The sequence below is a fragment of the Condylura cristata genome, unplaced genomic scaffold (assembly GCF_000260355.1).
Source record: "Condylura cristata isolate star-nosed mole 26May11 unplaced genomic scaffold, ConCri1.0 scaffold00004, whole genome shotgun sequence".
In the NCBI taxonomy this organism is placed as follows: Eukaryota; Metazoa; Chordata; class Mammalia; order Eulipotyphla; family Talpidae; genus Condylura; species Condylura cristata.
The window spans coordinates 42,758,237-42,783,383 of NW_004567105.1; the positions used below are offsets into that span (position 1 = coordinate 42,758,237).

The window sequence follows — 25,147 nt, forward strand, 5'->3', positions numbered from 1 at the left end:
AAAGAAAACAGGACAAACTCCTTTGAGTGAACTGGGTGCTTTATGCAATGCCCATTAACGCCATCCCCCCCTCTGATGGGTGGGCCTGAACTACCTCAGGCTGCAGAAGTCCCAGATCATGTGCCTTGGTGAGGCCCCTCTCTACAGCTGCTCCCACCGCTGCTCCCTGAAGTCCTCCGTCTGCCCTGAATGCTGGAACTGAAACCAGCCGCTGAGCCCCCCAGCCCCAGCCTCTTCTGTAGTCACTCCAGCGACCTCCAAAGATGAGGCTGAGAAAGGAGCTCTAGATGAGGAGCCCCAGGACCACATCCCATGTCTTTCTGTCCCCCCTCCATCTGTCCACTCAGCCTCCATGTCACATTCACTGTGTGGCCAAGATGCCTGGAACGAGCGGTACCCATAGCCACCTGGGGCCTGCTCTCCTAGGCCACATGCAGAATTGTGCTGATGCTGTCATCAGGTACAGTGGCTGCTGGGATGCCAAGATGACACAGCAGATGGCGACTGGCAGCTCGGGTCGGGGAGGTTCCCAAAGGAGGCTCAGACTCGGAACCCAGAGGTCTTGGGGCAGGAGGCAGGCAGAGTCCCCAGAGAGCCCAATGGTAGAGGAGAGCGGAGGAGCAGGGCCTGGGCCAGCACAGCCAGCTGTGTGGCCTTCCCTCTGCAGCTTGACTCTGGCTTGGGAGTTGAGCCCTCCCCTGCAAAGCCCATGCCCAGGATTTATTGTCCCAACCCCTCTTCCACTGCCTGTGCTGTGTCCCTCAGGAAGGACACGTCACCCAGTGAGTAGACCCCCGTAAGGCAGACACAAACCTGTGCTGAGTCGGCACTGATGGCATGGCTGCACACTCAGGCCAGAAGGAGACAGCTGCTGTGTCCTGCTGGCCTTGCTACTGCAGGCCTCTATTTTCCTCCCAGTCAGGCCCTGGACAGCTCTGTGGTACCCAACAGGTACCCTTACTTGAAGATATGTGGCCTTCACATGCCTGACCCCCAGGCCTTGCCACCACTGCCCATCTGTGCCTTAAGCTCGTGCTTTCCTGGGATAGAAACATGGGCTTGCAGACAATCTAGACACCAAACATGCCCATGTGACATCTGACCAGACAGTCTGGGGGGCCACTGGTCACCTCAAGCCTTTGAAGATTAGGCGGGAGCCCTCTCCAAATTCAGCATCTGGCTGCAGATACGTCCACACAGACCAGGCCCTTAATGTCAGACTGTTGGTTTCTTGGCTACCTCTGGCAGGTGTGCACAGGTGTGCAGGCAGGAGGGAAGAGTTACCTGGGTAGATTCTAGGACAGTGGCCACGAGAGGCAGTGTCTATCCCCAGCACAATATCTAGGGCTCTGCTCAGTTATCAGTTGTGATCTGAGCAGCTTTTCCAGGCCAGGCCTCCCTGTTGGCACAGGATGCGGATCCCAAGTGGAGGTGGGATGCTGCTCCAGCCTGGCACTGGTGAGGTCCTGGCCTTTCTCTACCCCAGTTCCCCTTGCAGGGTCAGCACAACATGAGAAGGAAGTAACTTTTAAGGACATCTACTTTGTAGAACGCTCCCTGGCCTCTGGTAACCTTGTAGGTCCTCTAAGCAGGAAGTCGGTGCACGTGGTGGAGTCAGAAATCCCAAGTTGCTTCTAATTTTGAGTCACAAGTACAGGCTAAAAGCAAGGCCCTGGCTGCAATGGAACAGGCTGCCGTCTGCAAGTGACTAGCTTCCCAGGGTTTTCTTCACCCTGGATCAGACTGCTGGGCCCAAAGGCACAGTGGCGGCCTCTCAGGGCTTCTGCCTGGTTGGGCCTGCAGCTCGGCGGCTGTCAGGCAGCTGCCCCAGGAAGGATTCTTAGTTGTAACTAGGACGAGAGCACAGGACTCAGAGAGCAGGACTTCTCCATTACAGGGCTCCCTCACCTGGTTCCAGCTAGAAAAGTCTGAGAAAAATGTTACAACTTGATCCTGGAGGATTAAGACATGCTGTCTCCTGGGACACCCCAAACTCTACAGCTGCAGAGAAGCTCTGAGGTTCAAGGAAAACACAGGACCATTTTGAAATTTCAAAAGACAACTTTATCCAGACAGGAAACTCAGAACAGAGAAAAGTTAGGTAGCAGTTATTAAAATACACTCTTTGCCAAATGACTTAACAATGCAACAGGAGCAGGGTCAATACCAGTGCAGGGTCCGAGCCAATACCCGCCTCACTGCCCTGTGGGGGACAAGAGAAAGTCTCAGTCCCTTCCCCCAAGTCCATACCTTACCCTCCCACCCCAACAGCATCAATCTTAAGGGAAGGTCACAGCCACCTGGGGTGTCAGCGAGCAGGGTGGGCCCAGGCTTTCTGGGGTATCTATGGCAGTAGGAAAATCACATGGGCAGGCTGCTTTAGGTATAGGCCAAAGTTCTTTGGTCAGCAGAACCCAGATAATAAGAGCATCTGCCAAGGTGGATTCCTTGGAAGTCATGCAGATCCCACCTTCTGGCCCAGGTGTGGGAATTCAGGCCTGTGGGGCCTCCTGAGGTGGGGCAGGTGCCCTACCCCATAGACGAGTGCACTGGCTGACACCTTCCTGGGAGGGCGTCTGTGGGGATGGAGTCTCAGGGCACACTGAGCTTGTGTCCGCAGGAAGCACAGCAGGGCACCAAAAGGTGGTTTGGAACATGGCAGTAGGACCTCCAAGGAACCAGGCCAGCCAAGAGGGGCCCAGAACCTTAGGCATCACCTGGGCAGCTCTTGGTCTATTTCCAGGGCTGGGCCAGACTTTAGGTTTCATGCTTCTTGGGGCCAGCTCTGCATGTTACTGCGGGGGGGCTGGGCTCAGACCACTGGGCGTCCTACTTGGTGCCCAGTAATGGTGGCTACAGAAAAGGCCCAACTGTAAAGACATACAGGCCCTGGTGGTTGCCAAGACAGCTTGATACCAGAGAGGCAAATGGAAAGTAGTTGTGAGACCACAACACACTTTGCTGTGTTCAGATGTTCAAAGTTAAATTGCAAGGCAGGGTTGGCTCCCCTCCCCCAAACACCTCCTGGACATCTTTGTGGACCCTGATGTTTGGCTGCCCTCAGCAGGAAGCTACTCTTGGTAGGGATGCAAGCAACCGTTTCAGAATTTGTGAAGCCCAGTGACCATGTCCTCCCATCACAGGTCTTGCCCCGAACTGCTTTTCTGGTACCGTCTCAACCCTCATCCTCAGAGTGGCCGGGAAGTGGCTTTCTCAAGAGAACCAAGTCTTCCTTCAAGGTCTGCCCCATCCTAGCCCTGTAATCAGACTCTATGTCCCCTCCCCTTACTGGAGTGTTAATACAGTTAACGTACAAATAAAACCCAAAGGCATACTGAGGATCAATGAAGAACGGGCTCTGCCCCCCAGGGCACTCCAGAGAGGGCACACAGGCTTCCAGGGGTGAGCTGAGAACGAGCCGATCAGCATCTACAGGACTCACTGAGATTTATGGTTTCATTTGGCCCAAAAATACACCTTTGGGGGCCTCAAATTATCTTTCAAAAAAGTACTAGACATATGAATTTGGACGTTTCCCCACCCCCAGATCCCTTCCACCACCCCTGGATTACTCCCAGGAGATTCAAAGTGAGAAATAAGTCTGTCCGACTCTGGTCTTTCCACGGCCGGCTCTGCTTCGCTGGGGGCTGCAGTTCTGATGTGAATGACAGTGATGTTCCAGCACAGAGACCTCTGCTGGCTGCGGTCACATGATTGCACAGCAGGAGTTTTGTTTCCGGGCCTTGAGAAGGAAAAAGAAGTTGAAGAGCCCTCCCACCTCCACAGACAGTAGACAGGCCCCCCGAGTCAGACAGAGCAACTGGAACCATGAAGGAGAGACAAAGACAGGAAAACTACTCCTATCCTTAAGGCCTCTAGGAAAGCAACCTAGAAGCAGTTCATGCCGGAGAGATAATTTTGTCAACACCCTATTAATGCTTTCATCAGTGTAAAATTTCTGCTATCAGGTCAGGCACAAAGAAACAAAAATGTTAACTGGCCTGGCTGAATCCCCTAATCGGACCCCTACAAAGGCCCCTCCTGACCCCCCAGGTGATGTTTCTTGCTGAGGACATCTTCAAGACTGCCCTGGTCCCCACTTGGTTGATGGGGAATATGTTACTTTTTCTCTCCTTGATTCCTGGTCCCAGAGTTTCACTAACCCCACGGGCCACCATCTCCTTCCAAGGCACACATAAGAGCAAACTGTGAAATACTTCTGCCAAAAGGAAAGGACTAGAGGCATAAGAACCTCTTTAGAAAGGCTCAGCCATGGACGCCGTCATGGCATGCGCCTAACTGCTCCTAGGCAACAGGAATAAGGGTCAATCCCTGGGTACAGAACCGAACTAGTTTTGTGATCCCGGGGGCAGCAGCCTGGAGGAGTGCTGATACCCCCGTCAGTCTGCTGCTGCTGACTGGGGAACTTACAGCTGTCACCATACATGACAAAACATTTCAAGAAATATTCCAATTTAGTGGAAGAGTAACACAGAAAGAGCTGTTCTCAGAAGGGTGCCCAGGGGCAGCGACTCACCGTTTTGTAGAAGGCTTTAGACTGTGTCCCCAGCACTTCAGATTTGGACACTAGGTCATCTAGCTTCTCCCCTCGCTCCAACAAAGATTCCATGGTGTTGTGCTGGACAAAAAGTAAGAGAGAACTCTTCGCGCTTGTCGCAAAGTGAGCTGACTGAAGTGGTCTAGATAGTTTAGATAACCACACTCCAAGACAGAAGGCTACAGCTGTATTTACACACACATATTCCTACTGGGCAGAAGAACTTCCTAAACGAGAACTGTGTCAAATGTCGTGACTACCAACTCTCCAAAGCATCTTGCGTTTGGGAAGTCTGAGCACACATCAGCCGCCCCCTTTGAAAGGCTGGGGGATGGAAGCTCTCGGCTGGCTTGCTTCCTCGGTACAGCCATTTCCAGAGTGGCTGCAAGGCCCCAGCAGCCTCTTGAGAACAAGCAGTAAGACCCCAAGTATGCACATGTGGAATGGCAGGATGAAAACTGAACAAAACCATCCTTTATCTCTTCACACATCTGAGCAACTCAGATTTCTAATATAGAAAGTTAGCTAGACTAAGACAGGGATAGGATGAGGGGGTGTGACAGTAATTCAGCCACAGCAGGGCTGGTGACTGAGACCTAGCTGCTCTTTGCAGTGGAGGGAAGGGCAGTGAGTGTGTGTCCCCTCAGATTCCCAAGCAGCAGGAGGAAGAGACAGGGCTTTTAAGAAAAGCGGGTAACTGTTACAGATGACATCTGTCATTTGAACAGTCACATCTAACTTTCATTCCAAAGCCTCAAACCCACATTATTCAAGCATGGGTCCAGGAGACTTGTATAGGACACAGGTGCCTGGGCCCACCCTGGACCTGATGCCTGGTGTGCAGACTGAAGGTGACTGGGAGGCAAGGGAGCAGCTAGAGGTAGAGGCCACAAGGGCCAAATCTAAGTTGAAAACAGATGCTTCTATATGTGCCAAAGCAGCTCAGAGCAAAACCAAACAAAAAAAAAAAAAAGGAAACAACAGTTAACAAGTCGGAGATTTTGGTTAGGAGCGCAGGATTCTCACTCTTAAAATGGGCCCTCCTGGCCTGAATTCAAGTGATGCACACAGGCACCGCCTGCCCTGCTACCCAGGCCCTGAAAGGGAGGAGCCCGCTAGGCTTCTGGACAAGCTAAAGGAAACATAACGACAGAGCTCCAATCCTCAAGCCGGTCATGGCCAGTCGGGACAGGGAGGGGAACCAGGGGTCACATGAGCAACCAGGCAGGTCCGTTGTGTCACGGGTGCCGTTAACAAGATGGGATCCAGAGGTACAGATCAGGAGTTGCCTGAGGGAGACTGCCTGAGCCTCTGATGCAAGGGGAATGGGGAACCAATCACCATTTTCGGAGAAGTGCTTCCCATATGATTCAAACTGGCACTGACTCTGAGCATGCCTGGCTGCTGGCAAGCCCTTTTGCCCCTCTGTTTTGTTATTTGCTCTCCCACCTCCTTGCTTACCAGAATGATTTTGGTCTCATCTAGTTCAGCCTGTACTTTAGACATAGGGTCAGCTTCTCGGGGATTCTAGGTAAAAATCAAAAATAAGGGTTAATGTCAGGACTGCGCAACCATCTGAAGTTAAAAAACAGGCCAAAGGACACACGTGCATGTTAAAAACTGCAGACTGTTCACACACACAGCAGACAGGCAAAAGCCTACCTCAGGGCAGAGGTTTCAGGTTTTCATGCAGGTCCTCACATTTATCAAAGGGACGCCAACACCAGCGCTATCAGAAGTCACCAGAACCACAACCACCAGGGCCGCAGGCACTCTCTGTCCCATGTGGCTCTAGGTCACAAGGTGTCCACACAAGGTTTCTTTATACTCTACCTGGTATTTACTAAGGTGAAAGCTCAGGTCGTCATACTTGATTTTAGCAGGGTTTCCGTCTGGCCAATCTGTCCTGTTAACCTGCGTGGTGAATTCGTCCAGTACCTGTAAGATAAAGGAGCTCATAACACCTCACCCTCACAGAAACAGGAATGACTCAAAAGCCTCACCCCCAAAGCAGCTCTCAGGCCCTTAGGGCCCAAGGAGGAGGGAAAAGGAAGACAATGTCACAGGTAAAATGTAGGCTTGTGTTCCTCCTTTCCAAGTAACCTGGGAATTAAAAATGAAGAATGCCTCCTAGTTTGAGATGGCCCTCACCTAGTAAGTGATAAAAAAAATTAGGATTTTAAACTGCATATTTCCACCATATCAGGTTATGACTTCCAGGGAAAGGGTCCTGGCCCTATTTTTCCAAAGGCAATTCTTCAAAATGAGATTTAAATCCTTCAGATTGAAGCAACCAATGGATTTTATGTGCTTGTCAGTGTATTACAGTCTTGGGGATCAAGGTGTGGGCAATGTCTTAGCAGTCTGCATCAGCACCACGTGAAGAAACTGTAGAATACCACAGAAGTCCTAGGTGTCAAGAAGGGCAGGCTTGGGTGGCTAGAGGATGGCTTCACAGAGCATGGGGTCACCAAGCCTGGAGTTGGTGTGGCCCAGAAGGACCTGAGAGTTAGGACTACCGAGGGCAGAGGCAGGAAGAGAGGTGGTTAGCGGAGTGAGGAGTGAGACCAAAGCCGGACCTTGTCCGAAGCCCACCCCAGGAGAGATGCTGTGACTCGAGCAGACAGCAGTCAACGGTGGCACCAGGGACACTAGTCTCGGCACACGTTGGGGGAGGTGGAATCAGCACCAGCAGGGGCCTGGGAAGGGACGTTAGACGGCCTCTCAGTTTCGGGTGAGGACAAAGCTGAAAATGAGTTGATATGGGACACACTATTTCATCCCTTATACCGAGCACTGTCATTGCTCCTGGCCCTGGTTCATTCTAGTCATTCAAGTCTGGTCCAGCCAAACTACAAACTCACCTTTTCCAACAAGGTAAAAGCCACCCGGGATGGATATTCACTGTCAGCAATGACCACTCCTGCGAGACTGTCATTTCGCACATAGACATGGCACAGGTATTCTAAGGAGATAAAGAGGCCAGACACACAAAGGATAACAGGAGGGCCTTACATTAACCTTATCAAGTCAGTTAAAACATCTCAATGCCGGGCCCCTGCCTTTTGGATGAATGAAGCCACATTGAGCAATGTTTGCGGACAGGTCCTATAGCACAGCTCCGTGGAACTCACCAGGATGGTGCACAGAAAGGCTCTGTCAACTTGGCCTGACACCTGTTTTAGGACAAGTAAATGCCCACAGGCCTAGTGTGCAAAGCCAGCATCTAAAGGAGTTGCCAAGGTACAGAAAACACATCCCAGGCAACATAGCCATGGTGCCTTCCAAGCCGCACCACTGAGCTCCAGGTCAGACAGGCTGTCTCTTGCAGCCCTTGGAGTCTCTGCTCTGTTCCCAAACTGGACAAACTAAGTAGCCTCTACTGAGAGTGGCCAAAACCAAGAAATCACCTCAGGGTCTCAGCTTCCTTATTACAGCAACCCTGCCCAGCCTGCTTCATTCTGTGGAGGACCACAGTAGAGGCGGGAGGGAACGAGGGAGAGAGGAAAGAAGGCACACAGAGAAGAACAATTAGCTACTGCTAGAATTGCTGTGTCTCTACAGGTACAGTTTGTACCAGGATTTATGCAAAGTATTCACAATTCAAGGATTAATTTTCATCACTTTGAAGTCACTCTATGGAATCACCACTTCATCACACATGACAAAGCTAGTCATATTTCCAAGATAAGAGGAACATAAAGATATAGATATCCTCATATCTTAAGACATTCCCCAAGTAAAAGGAGTGGCTGAAGAATAAAAACCTTCTTGTCCTGAAGACTGCTGCCCAAAAGGTTCCAATGCTAAGAGACAAGGAAAGGGGGAACCATGAGCCCCTGCAATCTGAAAAGGACAGAGATAAATGAGAACAGGACAAGGAGGAGGACAGGGGATCATCAACACACTCTGGATTTTGTAAAATTCCCACAGAAAATTCAAACGTGGGGTCAAAGTACACATGCTCCATTGAACCTGAGATGCAAAGTGACCTCTGAGCTCATACAGTACGGGGACACTGCTCCTGGCTTCATTCCTTTCCCGCCCAACCTTAGTAACAAACACTCTGTACAGCAACACAAATACAGGTAATTACAAATCACCACAACCCGTCAAACCACAGCTGTTGCTTCCACCCACTTCAGTATCTGAGGAAATGTCTTTAAGTAATATAGCTGGGGAGGCAGTCAGGAAAACTGAGAACACTGAATTGTTTGTGAATTAATTTCACTTCTGGGCCGTAAATACAACAGAGATCCCACAGAGAACTCACACGCTCAACACAGCCCGCGCAGACTGAGATACATCACAGGTACAGCTCTTCCACGTCACATAACCCAAGGTCAGCACGAAGTGCAATGGTTCCTTTTCTGTCTGATAAAATTCATACACACCTTTCAGATGTCTTTATGACATGTTTCTAAGGTAAAGGCTTAAAATTGTTATAGGAAACCTAAAGCATGAAGACGGAAAAGTCAGTCAAGAAGAAAACATCATGAGTTTTCAGATTTCTAGTTCAAAATCTAAGAAGCACAGAATGCAGTATTACCTCAACAGGCTAGCTGGAAATTCTTTTTTAAGCGGTCTACTACTCTGGAAGGGAAAGAAGATACAACAAGATAGATGCTTATTGCTCAAGAGAGTCTTAAGCAAGTCCAAACTTTGAGGGTGACTTAGTCCAGGGAGCTTAGACATCAACGGTGAGCACAGAATTTAATGTAAACAGAAAAAGGAGGGGAGAGAACAAGCCGGCAAAGCACGGGGCCCTGGTGGCCCTCTCTGTGGTGAGCAGACAGCTCATGCTGAGAGCTGCAGGCTGCCTGAGGCCTGGCAGGGGGCAGCACAACTCACGAGAGGGCAGGTGCTCTTACCTTGTTCTTTGACAGAAGCTCTGATGCCTTTTGCTGAGCGCTCCACAATCAGTTGACTTGTGAAGGTCATGAATTCCTGAACACTAAGAAACACAACACGTGTTACCTATTGCCATCACCTTGTACCTAACATGATGCAGGTAATTTATACAGTAAGGACACTCTGCTTCTTGGCTTCATTCCTCCCAACCTTAGTAACACTTTGTAGATCAACACATTTGCACCATTACAAATCACCACAGCCCTTCAAACCACATCTGTTGCTTTCACCCACTTTTGGGTATTTTCTACATTTTGGTCAGAGTATGACTTGGGAGACCGTGGAGACAGAAGCCAAGTCCTGTTCCTGAAGCCCACTAACTTCCAAGAAGGAAGATAAATAAACTGCATTAGAAAAGCAGTGTAAAAACTTCAGCGCTGTGGCCACACAGTGAGCACTGAAAATGCCACACACACCTGCAGTGAATGCTCACTCTGCCAGAGCACAGAGCCTCGGGTCTGCAGGGCACCTGGAAGGAATGGAGAGCAGCACCTTAGCCGGGGTAAGAATGTGGGAAGTAGATTACACTAAGGCTCAAAGAAGGGAAGGGATTCATAGGCACAAAGATCTGGCCTGAAAAGAAGAGACACAGGTGACATACAGTTGAGTCAGAGGAAAAGGGGCTATGTGAGGCCTCTGACTGGGAATGCCACAAGCAGAACTGTTCAGAGCAGGATGGAGGCCAGAGCAGGGCTCCAGCAGGTGTTCAAGCTTCGGACACCACGCGGAAGAACAGAGCCTCAGGTCTGCAGGGCACCTGAAGGCATAGAGACACTCCTCCCCCAACTTTGACATGAACTTCCCTGCTGGGACCCCCATCTCCACTGCTTATAAGATGGATGCTTACACTGTGCGTCAACTGGAAGATCAAGATTTTCTGTGACGATTAAGTGAATTACTACATTAAAGCTCAGCACGACACCTGGTGCACAGTACTACTTGTTACTGTAATCTTGAGGGCATTATGATTAAAATAGTCCTTTAGAGGTTTCAGTATAAGAAGTCCTTGCAGTAAAATTAAAAGGATATAGAGCTTAGAGTAGGAACTGCTTTTATTGAAGAAGTCTGCTATAAGGGCTAGAAAACCACGCAGAGGTTTTAAGCTTGGACTTTGACAATCACGGGGAAAGAAGGATGGAAGTGGGAGACTGAGAAAAATCACTGAGCTCAGCCGGAGTATGTTGTTTTCAGAGACACTTAGCAGAGGTCCCTATAGCACTGCAGTTGTGTTCATCGTCTCAAACTGATATGGTACCCCAATACCAGTGTGGTAAAGTCGTACAGTGAAATTGCTAAGGATCTTTAGTATACATGGGCAGGGGAGAAAGAAAAAGAACCAGAGCCGGCTGTCCTGGCACCATAAGTCCCATCAGAGAAGCACTTTCATCACAGAACAGAGAATAGGGGCCGAAGCAAAGAAAGCGAAGCAGCAAGATCAAGGAGGACCCAAAAGCAGCAGAAAGTTTCAACAAAATAGCAACAGAAATAATTTTCAGATCCTGCCAGCAAGTCACTCTCATCAAGAACAAAACAGCAGCACTGAAGCAGTGAAAACAATCTAGATGGCAGATTCTACTGGAGATGGACCCTTAGAGGTCCTCTCCTTTCGTGTCTGAATCACTGACCACTCCCTCAGGGGCTGCCAGTGTCCCTGGTACTTCTCATACACACACTCCTGCAGTTAAAGTGCCCCATGGGGAAAAGAAAAGCTTGCAAGCCTTACAAATCCCACACTTCACCCCAAATCTTCAGTGTGGAATGTTTTTACATTACTAATAGCCGCTTATAAAAATCATACAATTTGGGTTTGACTTTTGACTGGATGTGTTCTAACTTTTGGGCCTCAGTGATTTCATCCATATAGAAGGGTGAGCATATCACTATCTCCCTTACTAGCTAGCTGGAGAATCCCACCATATGATATAATCGTGACTCTCAGGTACGCACCCAAGATGCCTGGGTAAGAATCACCGGATTGGGCTCTGTGTGTGCGTTTAAAATAGATTTCTGGACTTCAAGTGACTAGTTCAGAACGTCTGGGGTGAACCACGGGAAACGGCACTTTTACAACGCCTGCTTGTAATTTTCATACGACGAATATTTGAAAAAGAGTAGGAAAGTGTATCTTAGAATACAGTAAAACCTTTTGACGAGAGAAAGGAGAACGACTGCTCAGCTTCAGCCTACAGACGGAGGAAGCGCCCAAGCCTGGCTCCAGCGCTGAAGGCAAAGTCCCAGCCGCCGGGATTCCGGGGCCGCTTCCAATCACGGGCTTCAGGCGGCCCCCACCCCGGGGTCCCCAGACCACTGGTCTTCCCAACGCCCGCCTCCTGGCCCTCGGGACGCCCCAGACCCCGACCCAGGCCTCGCTCCACCCGGCCTCTCCCGGCCTCGGGTCTTCGCCAAGCCCTGTAAACCCCGAGCTCCCAGACCCGCCAGACCCCGAGGCCTCCCCAACTGGAACGACGGCGCCGCCCACCTGGACCTCTGGAAAAAGCTGAAGGAGGACACATCGTACGCGGCTTTGAGCAGCACCACCTTGCCGTTGCCTTTGTAGAGGACGCTGAGGCTGTACAGCTTCATGGCGACGCGTCCTCGGGTACACCGCCCGCCCGCGGGCCCCGCTGGCAGGAGCAGCCCAGTCACCGCCCCTCGGGTGCTGACGGGTTGAACGCCGGCTTCCTCCTGGCTCGGCGTCCACTTCCGGTTCCGGTTAAGGGCCTCAGTCGGCAGATAACGTAGGCTTTCGTGCCCCGGATGAGGAGGGAACTCCCCGGAAATACGTACGAGGGGCCGGGCGCCGGGCAGCTGTGTTCGTGGAAGCCCAGTCTGTTTCCGCCCTGGGGTGGTCCTCGGCCGTCTGCGCTCTGCTGGGGCCTCCGGCCTCGGCCCGCGCCCGCCGCGTCAGTCTTGAGCTTCCATTTGCCTGTTCCTCAGAGTAACGGGAGCAACGGCAACACCACACACCTGCCTTGATTTAGGGAAAGTACCTTTGTGGAAGTGTTTTATAGATAACATATTTTGAGTGAAGGGCAGGAGCCCCTCTTGTAGGTTCCTTCAGGGGTGTAAAGATTCCTTACGTGCCCTTCCACATCGTTCCTTGTTAGTGTGGGAGGCAATCCCTGCTTGCACAGGACTCCTCAGCACCAGCTGGCCCACCACGGGTAAAACTCACTGACTAAGCACTGATTTAGGAGGTAACTGCTGACCTTACAAGAGTAATACAACTGCTTCACCTCAAAAGGGGCAGAAATTCACCACACTGAGGGAACAACTTGGTGCACAGTGACCTGGATGGCCTCATTTGCTGGAGATGTGCAAACAATACTTTGTCAAGGGATGGGGATAAACAAAGCACAATTCTCTAAGGGTACCACATCCTGCCCATTTCTTTTTGGCATTTCTTAAATGGCATCATGTTATCAGAAGCGATCTTTCAGAACACATACACACACAGTAGTTTCAGTCTTTGGAAATCGGCAGTAAGGTTACACAGTCATCATTTAGAGGCAGTCAGATCTGAGATGATAGGAAAGAGATGATGTATTTGAAAAAACAGCAGCATTACTCTAAACATAACCGTAAAGGAAAGTTTCTCAACCTTGACATTATCGACATTGTCCAACAGATGGAAAACTGTTGTTGGGTGCTGTCCCTTGCACTGTAGGCAGGAACTCAGGCCTGTACCCACTAGATGTCAGTAGCATCTCACCTGCCACCAAAATGTCACTGGAAAGGGGCAAAGTGCCCCTGAGAGTGATGTTTTAAGAGAACCATTGATTTAAATACTCTGAGGTAAAGAAGTTCCCTCTACCTGCGTTTTCATTCAGCACCTACCTTTCCAACCTCCTCCCTGAGCATTTCTAAGTGCAGAAGGTGGAAAGAGCTTTTCCACATTCTTTCCATTTTGGTATTAAACCTCAAGAAGAGCTATCAGTCAATGCCAGGCCACCCAACCACAGATGTGGGCACACTAGCCTGCCACTGGGTACACACGATGACAGAACAGCCCATCCCAGCTGTGCTGACATGGTCACCCTGCAGAGGATGGATGTGGGAGCCATTTTTGAGCCACTAAAAGTTGTTCAAAAGGACTGAAGAACTTTGTTTGGTAGGAGTCAATTTAAATGTATTCACTTGACACATAATAGTAGTTATCCTGAAGTTTCCCTTACACCAAGCACTTTCCATGAGTTACTTTATTTAATCCTTCTTACAGATGTGGAAACAGATTCAGGCTAAGGAAGATGTCAATACCAAAACAGAATGAACTCTCTCACAGTCCATCTTCACACCTGGCTGCTTTCCACCTATTCTCAATACTTGCTCATCTGCCCCAGGAAGCCTCACTTGTGGCTGCAAGTTCTCTAAGCTTATTCATCTTACTGGAAAGGAAGACTCATCTTCCACTGCATTACCTCAACTATCAACCCAATTGGATCTAGTCCAGGCATTAAGATAAACTATAAAACTAAACAACTCATCAACCTCTCTGAGACAATTTTTTGACACTCCCTTCCTCATCATCCCCTCTCCCTCCCTGCCCACTCCTTCTCTCATCTGTAAAATGAAAGCTACCCTTTCCATAGGCATGTTGCTGGGAATAAGAAAAGTTCTGATCATAGCAGATGTTTAACAAATAACAACAAAGATTATTAGTGACAAAAAGGAGGTGAGATCATCTTTTTTTCTCTTCTCTTCCCATGAGATTTGATGCTTTTCTGTAAAGATTCTGAGCAGTTTATCATAAGCTTTGATCCTTAGTTCCCAAAGTATGCCAAAGTGTACCTTTAGCTCAGACTAGCTGCAGTTCCAGAACTGACTTTATGGCCTATGGGCATGCCTGCAAAGTGACCAGATCTGTGCAGATATAACAGAGAAAGAAAACAATGGAACACAACATTACACACCAGTGGGGAAAGGGGAAACCACAGAGTATTAGACTCCCATCTCATACCACACGCAATATGGATTCTAGAAGGACTAAAATACTAAACATTAAATAAAGGAAAATATTAGAAAGAAATGTGGCAGTATATTTTTACAGTTTGGGAGTGGTAAGTACTCTTTTTTAACAAGCTATGACTAGCAAAAGAAGAAAGCAAAAATTGACATTTATAAGAAGTACATATTTCTATGTGACGAAAGACATTATTAACCAAGTCATAAAGTTGGTAACAGACTTGAGACGATATTAGAGTTATTTGAAGACTGGATTGATGATATGCTAGATGGAAAATAAACATGTACAAGTTGCTAGATAAAAGACTATATAAAGCCAAATTATAATAAAATCAAATTATATAAACAAATAATTTTTAGAAAAAGAAGTACAAATTACCATTAAATATAGAAAAATATGTCTAGAACTTTGTAATTCTAACAATGAAATGTCACATCAGCAAACAATTATAAAAATTTCTCATTCCAAGGACTGACTAACATACAAACTCTTTTTTTTAAATATTTTATTATATATATATTCTTCATTTTGTACATTTTTTTATGTCTCTTGTAATCCCTTGGACTTCCTACCACCACTTCACCCATGTGCCATCACCATGGTCCCATGCGCTCTTCCCACCCCCATTTTGATCCTGTTTCCCTCTCCTCTCCCATAGAATGTCTCCATACAGCCAAACTCTTAATGTTGGTGGAAGGATAATAAATTGATTTGAGGAGGATAATAAACCACTGAGGAGGCAAGGTAGTCCTAGCCACCCAAATGTAAGATGTGCGCAACATTTGACTATCAAGTCAGCATCTAGGAACCATCCAGAAGAAGCACAGGCAATCAAAATACAAAGACTTGTATCAGGGGAAAAGTGAAACTGTCAAGATGACCATCAATAGGAAACTGCTTTTTTTTTTTTATTTATAGTTTATTTTTACACAATTTTGCACATTTGGAAACTGCTTTTTTAAATGTTGCAGCACATCCATCTGGAGAAGCTTCACCGGCTATTCCCACACCTTCTGCTGGACCTCTCCCCTCATTGGTCTGTGCCACACTGTTCAAGATGGCAACCACTCTGTTTACAGTGTGGCCTGTCCCAACTGAGAATGTGCACTAAGTGTGACATACACACCAGACCTCAGAGTTTTAAGCTGGAAACATCTATTGGGATCATCTGTAGTCACCCACATTTTGCTCCAGGAGGTTAAGGGAACACCATAGCTTCCTCCCACTCTATCCCTAGGGTTTTCTTCCTAATGGTATGGGGGTGCATGGGTGTGCATGCATCGCAGCTGGGGAATTACCTGAGCAGGGTAGGGGCGGATCCCAGCCCCAGCCTCTGTTCTGGCTGGGCCCACCATTCCAATTCAGGTGTCAAGAAGATAAGCAGGGAAAGCGACAACAAAACTTGCTGGTGGTCTGGGCACACATGGCGTGCTGGTGTTGGTTCAAGCCCATATGGCAAAGCTGGTGACCAAGCCGCCTGTTCCCTTACCTCTCTGGCTCCCAGACTCACAGGGGCCTCTGCTCCTTAAGGGTAAGGCTGGGATACCCTGTGACCCAGCCCTGTGACAGGTGGCAAAGTCTGCAGTGACCAGGTGATTGGGCTGTCGCTATGGTGATGGGGATGGAATCTTTTACCATCAGCTCCAGTTTTCTGCATGGCAGCTCTAATGACAGGATGGTCAGCCCTGCTGAGGCCAGAGGGCTGAACGCAGAGGCCCTGTTCCTGGTTGCCATAGCAGCCACAGGCCCTCTCTCCAGCTCAGAAGGCCCTGGCAGAAGTCCTCGCTCCACACCTAGTCGAAGCAGGAAGTGTTGAGCGGTGACTGAGCCATGGAGAAGCAGGTTGGGATGTGAGAGCAACACAGTCACCTGTGGCCTAATTACTCAAAAGCTGTCTCCGCACCAGGGGAGAGGACCTTTTCTGCTGAGTCTGTCTAAGAACACCACGCTCACAGCTCAGTTCAGCTGGAGAGAAGGCTGACCAACGTTGAGGACGCTGCCCCAGAACCCAGTGATGGTCTGGCCCCTACGATACTCTGCCTGACACGTCTTCAGTAGGGACGGGTTCCAGGTGTGGCCTGGAAGAGAAAGATTGCCAATTTTCAGGAGAACAATGAAAAGGAAGAAACTGTAATTGAATCTCAAGCCAGGAAACAGCTGGAAGGTGGACCTTATTCTCCCAGCCCCTTGGCTCCCTTGGTTGGGAGAAGCCTTGGGATACTGCTGCTTCAGAAACCTTTTGGGAACGTTGAGGGGAACCCAGCTCACTTGGGTTGGGTTGGCTGCTGTACAAATGCTGGATGACAGAGCCAGGATGGAGAGCGCCAAGAAGGAAAAGGTAGTTTGCTGCCTCATTGGGTTTTCTAGGAAGTGTGTGTTGTGAGTCCCTGATGTTTGGTGGTTTGTTTATCTCGGACAAGCAGGATTTGGTTGTATGCACAGGCCCGTCGAGGAAGAGGTGCTGAGATGAATTGTGGGACAGACTTTCTTGGGCAGAAGACCCATCTTCCTAGCAGACTGGGTCCTCTCCTCACTGCTTCAGATTCAGCCTTGTGCCCTAGGAGTTAGGTCTGGGAAGTGACCTCTGTTGGTAGAGAGTCTGGGGAGTTAGAGCTGCAGCTGAGGTGCCTGAGGGCACAGGGTCTGAGGGCAAAACCAGCTGTTTTGCCTGAGTCAAGACAGATACCCTGATAGGCCCAACAGGCAACCTTGCTTGCAAGTGACACTTCTACCCTTGTTTCTGGCAAGCAGCAAATAGCAGTTGCTTTTTTACAAGAAAAGAAAAGAAAAATCCAGGTATCCTCTGAGCAGTCTGCTGCCAGAGCAGTGAGCAAAGACACAGCTGGGTCAGGGCACAGGGAAGCGCATGCTAGAGGGGCAGAGTGGAGACCAGGAGGCCGGGGCCTAGCCCTGTTCCAGGGTTTCCTCCTCGTACATCTTTTCCTTCTTCTGTGTGAAATGACAAGCTCAGCATAAACACTGGGCCTGTCTCCTGGCAGAGCTAATGGTGTTTGGAGGAAGACAACCAGACTGATCAGGGGTCCCTTAACCTCAGGCAACGAGATGGGCCAAGGCTGGAACTGAGTTCTGTATCTGTCCCTGTGCTTTGATGGGAGTTTGGATGAGGATTCCTGCCTAAAGGGGTTGTGTGAGGCTGCCTGGGCAGAAAGGCGCCTTGGCAGAAAGGCTTGGCAACAGTGAGGTGGGGCCTGTGGCTTGCTGAGGAGAACCAGCACTTTCTTCAACTGGGAAGATGGGAAAAGATGGCACGGTGGCATTCACGGGTGTGTGCATGTATGCAGCAGGCCACTCAGTAAAGGCCAAGCAGTGCCACCCTCTATTACCTGCATCCTCTGTGGCTTATGCAGGAGCATCACTCTTATACACAGCCTTGCCAACCCCCTCCCCTTCGAGCTCTACCTGAGAACCAGCTCAGTTCCAAGGTGAGAGCTGTTGGTCCAGTTCAGAAACCAGTGTTAGCTTCCAAGCCATGTGTGTGAGACACCCCTTTCAGGAATGAGAACAGAGGGGGAAACCACCTCTGACTTGTACTTGGAGGGCCATTAAGTTTAATAATATTTGTTTAAGATAAATATTTCAGTACAAATTCTATAGAATGAAAATCAGTGCAAAGATTTATAATGAACAAAACCCTGGGGATTGCTACCCCTCCCCCAAACCAGCTTTGGCTCAGTGCAGTAAGTCACACTTTCAGAGTTGTCCCCAACAGGTCAGCTGGCTGGACCCACTGAAGACTCACAGGAGAAACGCGGTCTAGTAGATTTGGTGGGTGCTGAAGCGGCTGGTTTCTCCTTCACTTCTCTCCTGACTGTTGTGACTCTGGTTCTCACCTGTCGTCATGTCTCCATGCAGGGCGCGTGGCCACCATTGTAAGGGGTTCCCTATGTGGAATCAGCTCCTACACAGTTTCTAGCATTTCCTGGGTGAGGCCTGTTGCTCCTGCTATCTCTGTGCCCCTGCAGTCTTGGGGCTGTCCAGAGCTCCCCCAGAGCTGACCCAGCTCCATCTCTCCATGGCACTGCTTCTGGATGTCTTAAACTGAGTCCTGGGAATGCCCTTGGAAGTTCCTGGCCTCCACTTCCCCATCTTACTGGTGGCCTCTCTGTTGGCCCAGAGCCCTGTGGGAGAGACCAGGGTGGGGGTCGGGGGAGCACGATAGCAATACAGTTAGCCTTGCATGGTAGATTTGGGGAGTGCTTTTTCAGGAGGCACTCAGGGAGGGTGACACTGGGGTGTTTTAATCTGCTCTGGTTGCCACAGCAGAATACCACAGATTCAGCAGCTTAACCAGAGAGTTCTGGAAACTGGAAGTTTGAGATTAGGGTGCCAGCATTGTCTGAGAGTGGGGTTCTGGTGAGAGCCCTTTTCCCAGTTTGCTGACTCTGCCTTCCACTGCTTCCTTATATGGTGGAGAAAGAGATAGAGGGGAGGGGGGAGGGAGAGAGAGAGAAAGGGAAGGAGAGTGGGAGGGAGAGAGGCAGGCAGCACATTTTGGCCTCTCCCTGTCTTGGGAATGCCACCCTCATAACCTCTTCTTACTCTAATCACCTCCCAAAGGTCCTACCTCCCAATATATCACTCTGGGTGGTGGGGGGTTGCCCCCCCCCTAGAGGTTTGACATGTAAATTTGGGAGGTACAGTTCAGTTCAAAGCAGGGAGCCAGTCTGGGAGGAATTATCTCCTTGTTCACACCCCTAAGCCATCCCCCTCCTCCTTCCCCCCCCCTTCCCCCCACCCCAGCACATTCCTCTTTGAAGGAGAGGCTTAGAAGTGGATCAAAGCTGCACAGCTCTGGCAGGCCCTCCAGTTTCTCTGGCAGGATTTGTGGCAGTTGTGTCTGGGCCCCAGCAGGAGACAGGCGGCCCCCCCCACCCCCAGCCTCTCGGAGACAATGCTACAGCCCTCTCTAGGCAGATGTTCAGGATCAAAGCCCCAGGTGGCTCCCAAACAGGTGTGTTTGGAAGGTTGGGGGGTTGGGGGATGTGAGATTCCCTATGGGTGAGTTTCATCAGGTGTGAGTTCAGCTAATGTGGGGGCTGGACTGTGCCTGCCCACCCACGGGGCCCCACTCTGTGACACTGAGCTGAATCACTAGAGTGCAGCCTCACTGTCTGCACTCTAGAGGACAGGAATCCGTGATTCCTGGCCTGGAGGTGACCAGCGCAGAAGCTGCCTCTGTGAGTGCCACAAGCCCCTCAGAAAGAGCACTAAAATGCCCAGCATGTCCCTGTGGAGGTGTTGGTGTCAGGGGCACCTGGAAGGCAGGAGTAGGCCAAGGAGACCCAAGCAGTGAGATGCAACAACCCCAGCAAGATCCCCCTCCAACCTGGCTGGGCCCAGCCTGCCTCCTGCATCAGATCAGGAAGGCAGAAAGGCAGTGAGGCTCTGAGGAACAAAATGCTCTTGGCCTCCTTCCTGCCTTTCTGCAGCACCATCCGAAGCCATCGTGAGGCAAGAGAGGTTAGAACTGTATGGCAAGAAGGCCCTCAGGAAGATTCTGGTGCTCATTCTGGAGCTGGGTCTCAGGCTATTCTTCGCGTCCCCAGTCCCTCTGACGGAGGGACAGTCCTGCCTGGCCTTCCACCAGTGTCTTCCCTGTCTCTGTCGTGGAGTGGATGCTGATTCCTATTGCCCCTCTCAGGACACATTTCTCTCTCTCTCCTCACTCTGTTTCCCCATTTTTTTTTTCTCCTCCTCCTGTTTCTGCCTATCTGTTCTTTTTTCTGTCTCTGCTCTGTCTGTCTCTCTCTCAGTTGGGTACACATTAAGAAGACACCCTTTCGCTATCCTCCAGGCTACACCCTCCCACATTATCCACCTCAGGGAAATGGTCCCCCTCCCTCCTATGGGTGACCTCCCCAGACTGGAAGTCTTAATGTGGCCACTCAGTCTGTGGGTCCCACTCTCCTCAACCTTGGGGTAAACTCGTAGATGTCTCTGGATGTCTGATCACTGACTGGCTCCCCTTGTGTTCTGTATATTCTATTCTTTCAGTTTTCTACAATTTGTTCTCTGTGCTCAGTTGTAGAGATAGACCATGTGGCTATTTTCGAAAGTCACCTTGATGGAACTAAATTCCAAGTAGACGGGCCTGATGAGGAACCATTTCTTTACTTCTGCTTCAAGAAATCACTCTGTAGCCCTCTGGCTTTGTTTATCTTATTGCACCATCTCCTACCTGCCTCACCTTTTTCAGTGAAATGTAGAATCCTTAGTCAAGTTACATAAAGGGGCTGTCAGTGGTTTGGCTTGAGAGAGAGGAAACACCTGCTGCAAAGTTGGGTGACTTCCTGCTGGCTTAGAGCTTCTTGCCTTCCAGTAAAGAGTGCCCTTCTGTCTCTTTGGGCCATGGGTGCTCCTTTTCTGGCCCAGAGAAAGCCACCTTGGCTCACGCCTGCTTTGGCCATCAGTGCCAGAAAGCTGACGCTTGTCCCAGGGACAGGCTTGAGGTTGATGTTCCTGGACAATGACGCTCCTGTAGGGCTCTCCGAGGAGCAGCTCAGAAAACACTTGGCAGCTTGTGCAGACAGTGTACTGGGAACTGGGGTTCCCACCAGTAGCTCAAAACTCTCAGGAATCATGGTGTGTTGATACACACTGCTGAGCTCTTATGTGGCACACTCCAGAATGCAAAGAGAACTCGAGACACCAAGTATGAGTGGGAGAACCATGGCTTATTTAAAGCAAGAGAGCAAGACTGAACTCCACAGAGGCCACTTCAAAGAGAAGAGGTTTTTCATCTGGGACTCAGATGGGAACTATAAGAGTCTCCGTTGTCTCCGTTTTTTGTTTGTCCCTTTCCTCATTCTTTTTTCTTTCCTTTGGTTGGTCAGGTCTGATTCCCACTTTCTGGGAATTTGGGCTCTCTGAAAACCCACAATATACCTGAAATATGCTCAGAAATATACCGTGAACTCTCTCGTGCCCCCAGAGGAGGTCATGATAAGGACACCACAAGCCATCTTGGAAGGCTAAGGGGAGGGGTCTGCAGGAGGCCTGCGACTTCCTTAGCTTGTGGACTCAGCAGCATGTTCTGCTCTGGTCCACCTTCCAAATGTCAATGAAATCATAGATGATTACTAAAATATCCCATGAGACTGGGGGCTATAGTTCACCCTCTTTTGACAGCGATTTCAGTAAATTACAAAGAAATTTACTGACACGTCCGCAATGACGTGTCTGCAAGTCATGTGCACAAATACACACACACATGCAATCACATACAATTACTATGCATCACTTTTTAATTACTTAGAAACTATATCAACAGTGTGAACAAATATTAGCAGGCAGGACTCTGGGCTTCCAGTAACTGAGTTTCAATTTGCCACTGAGTAGCAGTGCAAAGGGCAGTCTCTGGCACACCTGCGACTGGGAGCCAACCTTCTCTCCTCCTGGGCTCCAGCCTTCTCTGTGGGTGGGACACTCACTGCTTTGAGGCTAGAGAAAAGCTGCACCCCTCCTGAGTAGCAATCTGCAGCCTACTGGGACTTCACAGGCTACCTATCCATCCATGGGGTCAGCAGAGTAGGTGATTATAGGGGGAGCATCATGAATGTCCATCCCCATAACCCAAAAACTTGTGTTGCAAGAAAATCCTCAGGTGGCAGCTGCCTCTCCACATCCACCCTCTTCCTGAGATTCCTTAGTCCAGTGAAGTTTGGGTGCCCAAACAGGGAGCTTTGCAGGTGATTCTCTGGGTTCTCACAGCCTGGCCTTAGCCTTTTGCTAAGCATTCGTGTGTGAGATTCAAACTTGATGTTTTTGGGAATCCTGTCTATAGAATTCCAAATGCAATCCAAGTTGTCAGTACTGAGGTGAGTAGTGACAGCATGAGCATCTTTCTGAAGCTGCCAGTGGCTGCTTGGCTTCCTCCTGGCACCGGTTCCTGGCCTGAGCCCTGCCCACTGGAAGGAAGATGAGGCAAGAGGCTGCTTGGCTTCCTCCTGACACCGGCTCCTGGCCTGGGCCCTGCCCACTGGAAGGAAGATGAGGCAAGAGGTTAAGAGTAGACAGACAGAAGTGAGGGGCCCGGCAGTAGAGGGGGGATGGAGAGGTGGATGTGAGAGGCTTGCGCTCCTAGTTGATGCTTCCTAGTACTTAGGGGTCTCACCCACTTGTGCTTGAGCTTCAGCTGGCACAAACCAATCTGGGAGTATCAGCCCCAGCTGCACTGGGCTGGCTTCCTCCAGGATCTGAGGCTGTGAGACCCTGGTGAGGTGCTGGGGTCATGTGGGGAGGCCTGGGGCAGGGTGAACTCTCCCCTACTCCAGGGCACCTAGCGTGTCTAGGAAGCACAATTATTCAGTCCTTTTTATCACATGGATACTTTTATGCATTTGGCAACTATGCGATAAAAATGTAAATCCTGTCCCTATCTGCAGAAATCCTTATGGCTGCCGACAGACATTACCATACACCTAGTGACTTAATTTTGTACCTACAGGTCTAGAAGTGAGAGGTCTGAAATGGATCACATGGAGCTAAAATCAGCCAATTAGCAGGTCTGATTCCTTCTGGAGGTTCTCAGGGAGAATTCATTTCTTGCTTTTTTCAGCCTGGAGGCCTCTTGCATTCTTTGGCTCATAGCAGCTTTCTTCATCTTTAAAGCGGGCAGCTGCATCCTACCGACCTCTGCTTTCTCCTCACATTTTCTCTGACTCTCCTTCCTCCCTCTTCCTTCTTCTAAGGACCTTTGTGATAACATTTGGCCTGCCTGATAAGCCAGGACAAGCCCCCCATATTGCAGTCTTTACTTAATAATCAAATATGCCAAGACCTTTTGCCATGTAAGTTCACGCTTCCCAAGTTTCAAGGACTAGTCTATCTGTCCAGTCCCACCTGGAAGGCCCATCGCAGTGATGAGCACAATCCCTACTACCCCAAACTTTGCCTTCCTGTCCTTGGGAACTTTTTCTTTTAGGAGTAGATTGTTTACAATTTGGAAGCAGACTTGGGAGCCATGAGAAGAGAGAACAGGACACAGAGAGAGGGGTGGAGAGAGGTGAGACACTGCCCCTCTCAGATGCCAGCGTCAGACACCATCTCCTGGCCTCCTGGTATCCTTGTCTCCGCAGTCTCCTGGCCTCCATGGCATTCTGCTCTCTAGGTCTCTTTGTCATCGGGGTCTCCTAGTCTCTTGGGTCTCCTGGTGGCCCCTGGATCTCCTGGTTTCCAGACCTCCCTAGTCTCCTGGATATCCTGAGTCTTCTGCTCTCCTCAGTTTCCTGGCTGCCTGGGTCATCTGGCCTCTTCGCGTCATGAGTCTCTCAAATCTCCTGGTCTCTGAAATGTTCTGGTTTCCTGGCCTCCTGGCCTCCTAGCCCTGACCTTGGTAGGTATTTGGTCAGGGAGTTATATCACTCAATTCCTGCTTTTCAAAGATGACACTGAGTGCTAAGTGGAGAAGAGAGTAAGAAGCACAAATGGGAACAGAAAACCCAGAGGCTGTTTTCATGATCAGGTTGTAAGGATGTTGTTCACGATGGTGGAGTTAGGGTTATGGTTATGGTTACGGAGAAATCAGACCCACTCTAAAAATCCCAAGCAGAAAGGTTAGGATGCAGGAAGGGGTGTTTATAAAGATATCCAGAAGGCTGAAGGATCGCCTGGCCTTCACTGCCTGGCCTTCGCTGTCACTCCTTACAGTGCACAGGGAGACCAGGCGATGACAACATCAGAGAGCTGTTATTCCTGCTGCCACTTCTTGCCACCTTCAAGTTCCTGAGACTAGGTCATGGGTCCATGCATTGGAAGTAATTGTATTGTCTAAAGCTTGGAGGTCAGTTTTCACAGACCTTTCAAATATCACAGGAATGTGTTCTGTGGTAGATCCCAGCTCACATTCAGATTTCCTTCCACAAGCCTTTACACGGTTCTAGAGGACAGGGTGTGCAAAGAAACAACCTGACACAGAGGAATAGATGCTGTGTGCAAAGAAACAACCTGACACAGAGGAAAGCAGAAAATATCTGTTGGGTCCTAAAAGGGATTGTCAAGAATGTAGCTGGTGTCGTGGTTTGGGGTTCCACAGAGAGGTCAGGGTGGTGCCATCAATGTAATAGGTGGGCCATGGAATTACTAGGAACATCTAAGGAGTGGACAGAGGTGGCGGAGGACTGGGGTGTTACATAGGCCCTCCCCATGTAGACCTGGTTGTTTCCTTCTTTGTGCTGTGACTGGAACATTTGCATTCTCCTATTCCCAAACAATCATGAATACCTGTAGGCCTCTTAGCCACATGAGTACTTAGGCAAGCACTGTTGAGTGAATAAACGGATGGACGAAAGCATGTCATTCAATAGACTCTAGGAACACCACAGCAGACATAACTATCCTGGGTCCTTGTAGGGAGTTTGGGTCTAATGGGGTTTTAAGAAAGTTTTTAAAAATATACAAGAATGACGGAATGTGGTCATTGTTGATATCGATTGATGGAATGCACAGGGGTCTATTATACTTTTGTCTATATTTAAAATTCTCTATTACAAACGAGAAGAAAGGCAAAGAAGACAAGGCTAGAATGACACAAATTATACTTTTTTTTTTTAAGATTTGTTTGTGCATACAGAACTGGGTACAGGCCAGAGATGCGGAGGGTGAGAGGATTCGCCAGAGACAGAGTGGGGAGCAGAACAGGCAGATCGACGAAGTACACTGCTGAGGGGAGCAGCGGGCGGGTCAGGAGAGGTCTG

General features: G+C 49.5%; 2 protein-coding genes across 2 annotated transcripts in view; one reads left to right on the forward strand and one right to left on the reverse strand.

Annotated features, from left to right (window-relative positions):
* Window positions 1-2,047: 2,047 nt before the first annotated feature.
* On the reverse strand, window positions 2,048-12,148 carry YKT6 (YKT6 v-SNARE homolog (S. cerevisiae)). Its single transcript, XM_004675967.2, has 7 exons — window positions 11,949-12,148; window positions 9,430-9,512; window positions 7,423-7,523; window positions 6,392-6,496; window positions 6,020-6,085; window positions 4,538-4,639; window positions 2,048-3,742 (listed from the first exon to the last, which is right to left on the reverse strand). The coding sequence occupies exons 1-7, from the start codon at window positions 12,050-12,052 to the stop codon at window positions 3,707-3,709; spliced, it is 597 nt and encodes a 198-aa protein (XP_004676024.1). The 5' UTR covers window positions 12,053-12,148; the 3' UTR covers window positions 2,048-3,706.
* A 4,583-nt stretch (window positions 12,149-16,731) lies between these two features.
* GCK (glucokinase (hexokinase 4)) overlaps window positions 16,732-25,147 on the forward strand; it is a 34,028-nt gene continuing 25,612 nt past the window's right edge. The window contains exon 1 of the mRNA XM_004676545.1: window positions 16,732-16,770. Within this exon, the coding sequence (XP_004676602.1) occupies window positions 16,747-16,770 (24 nt within the window). The 5' untranslated portion in view covers window positions 16,732-16,746. The remainder of the gene's footprint in view (window positions 16,771-25,147) is intronic.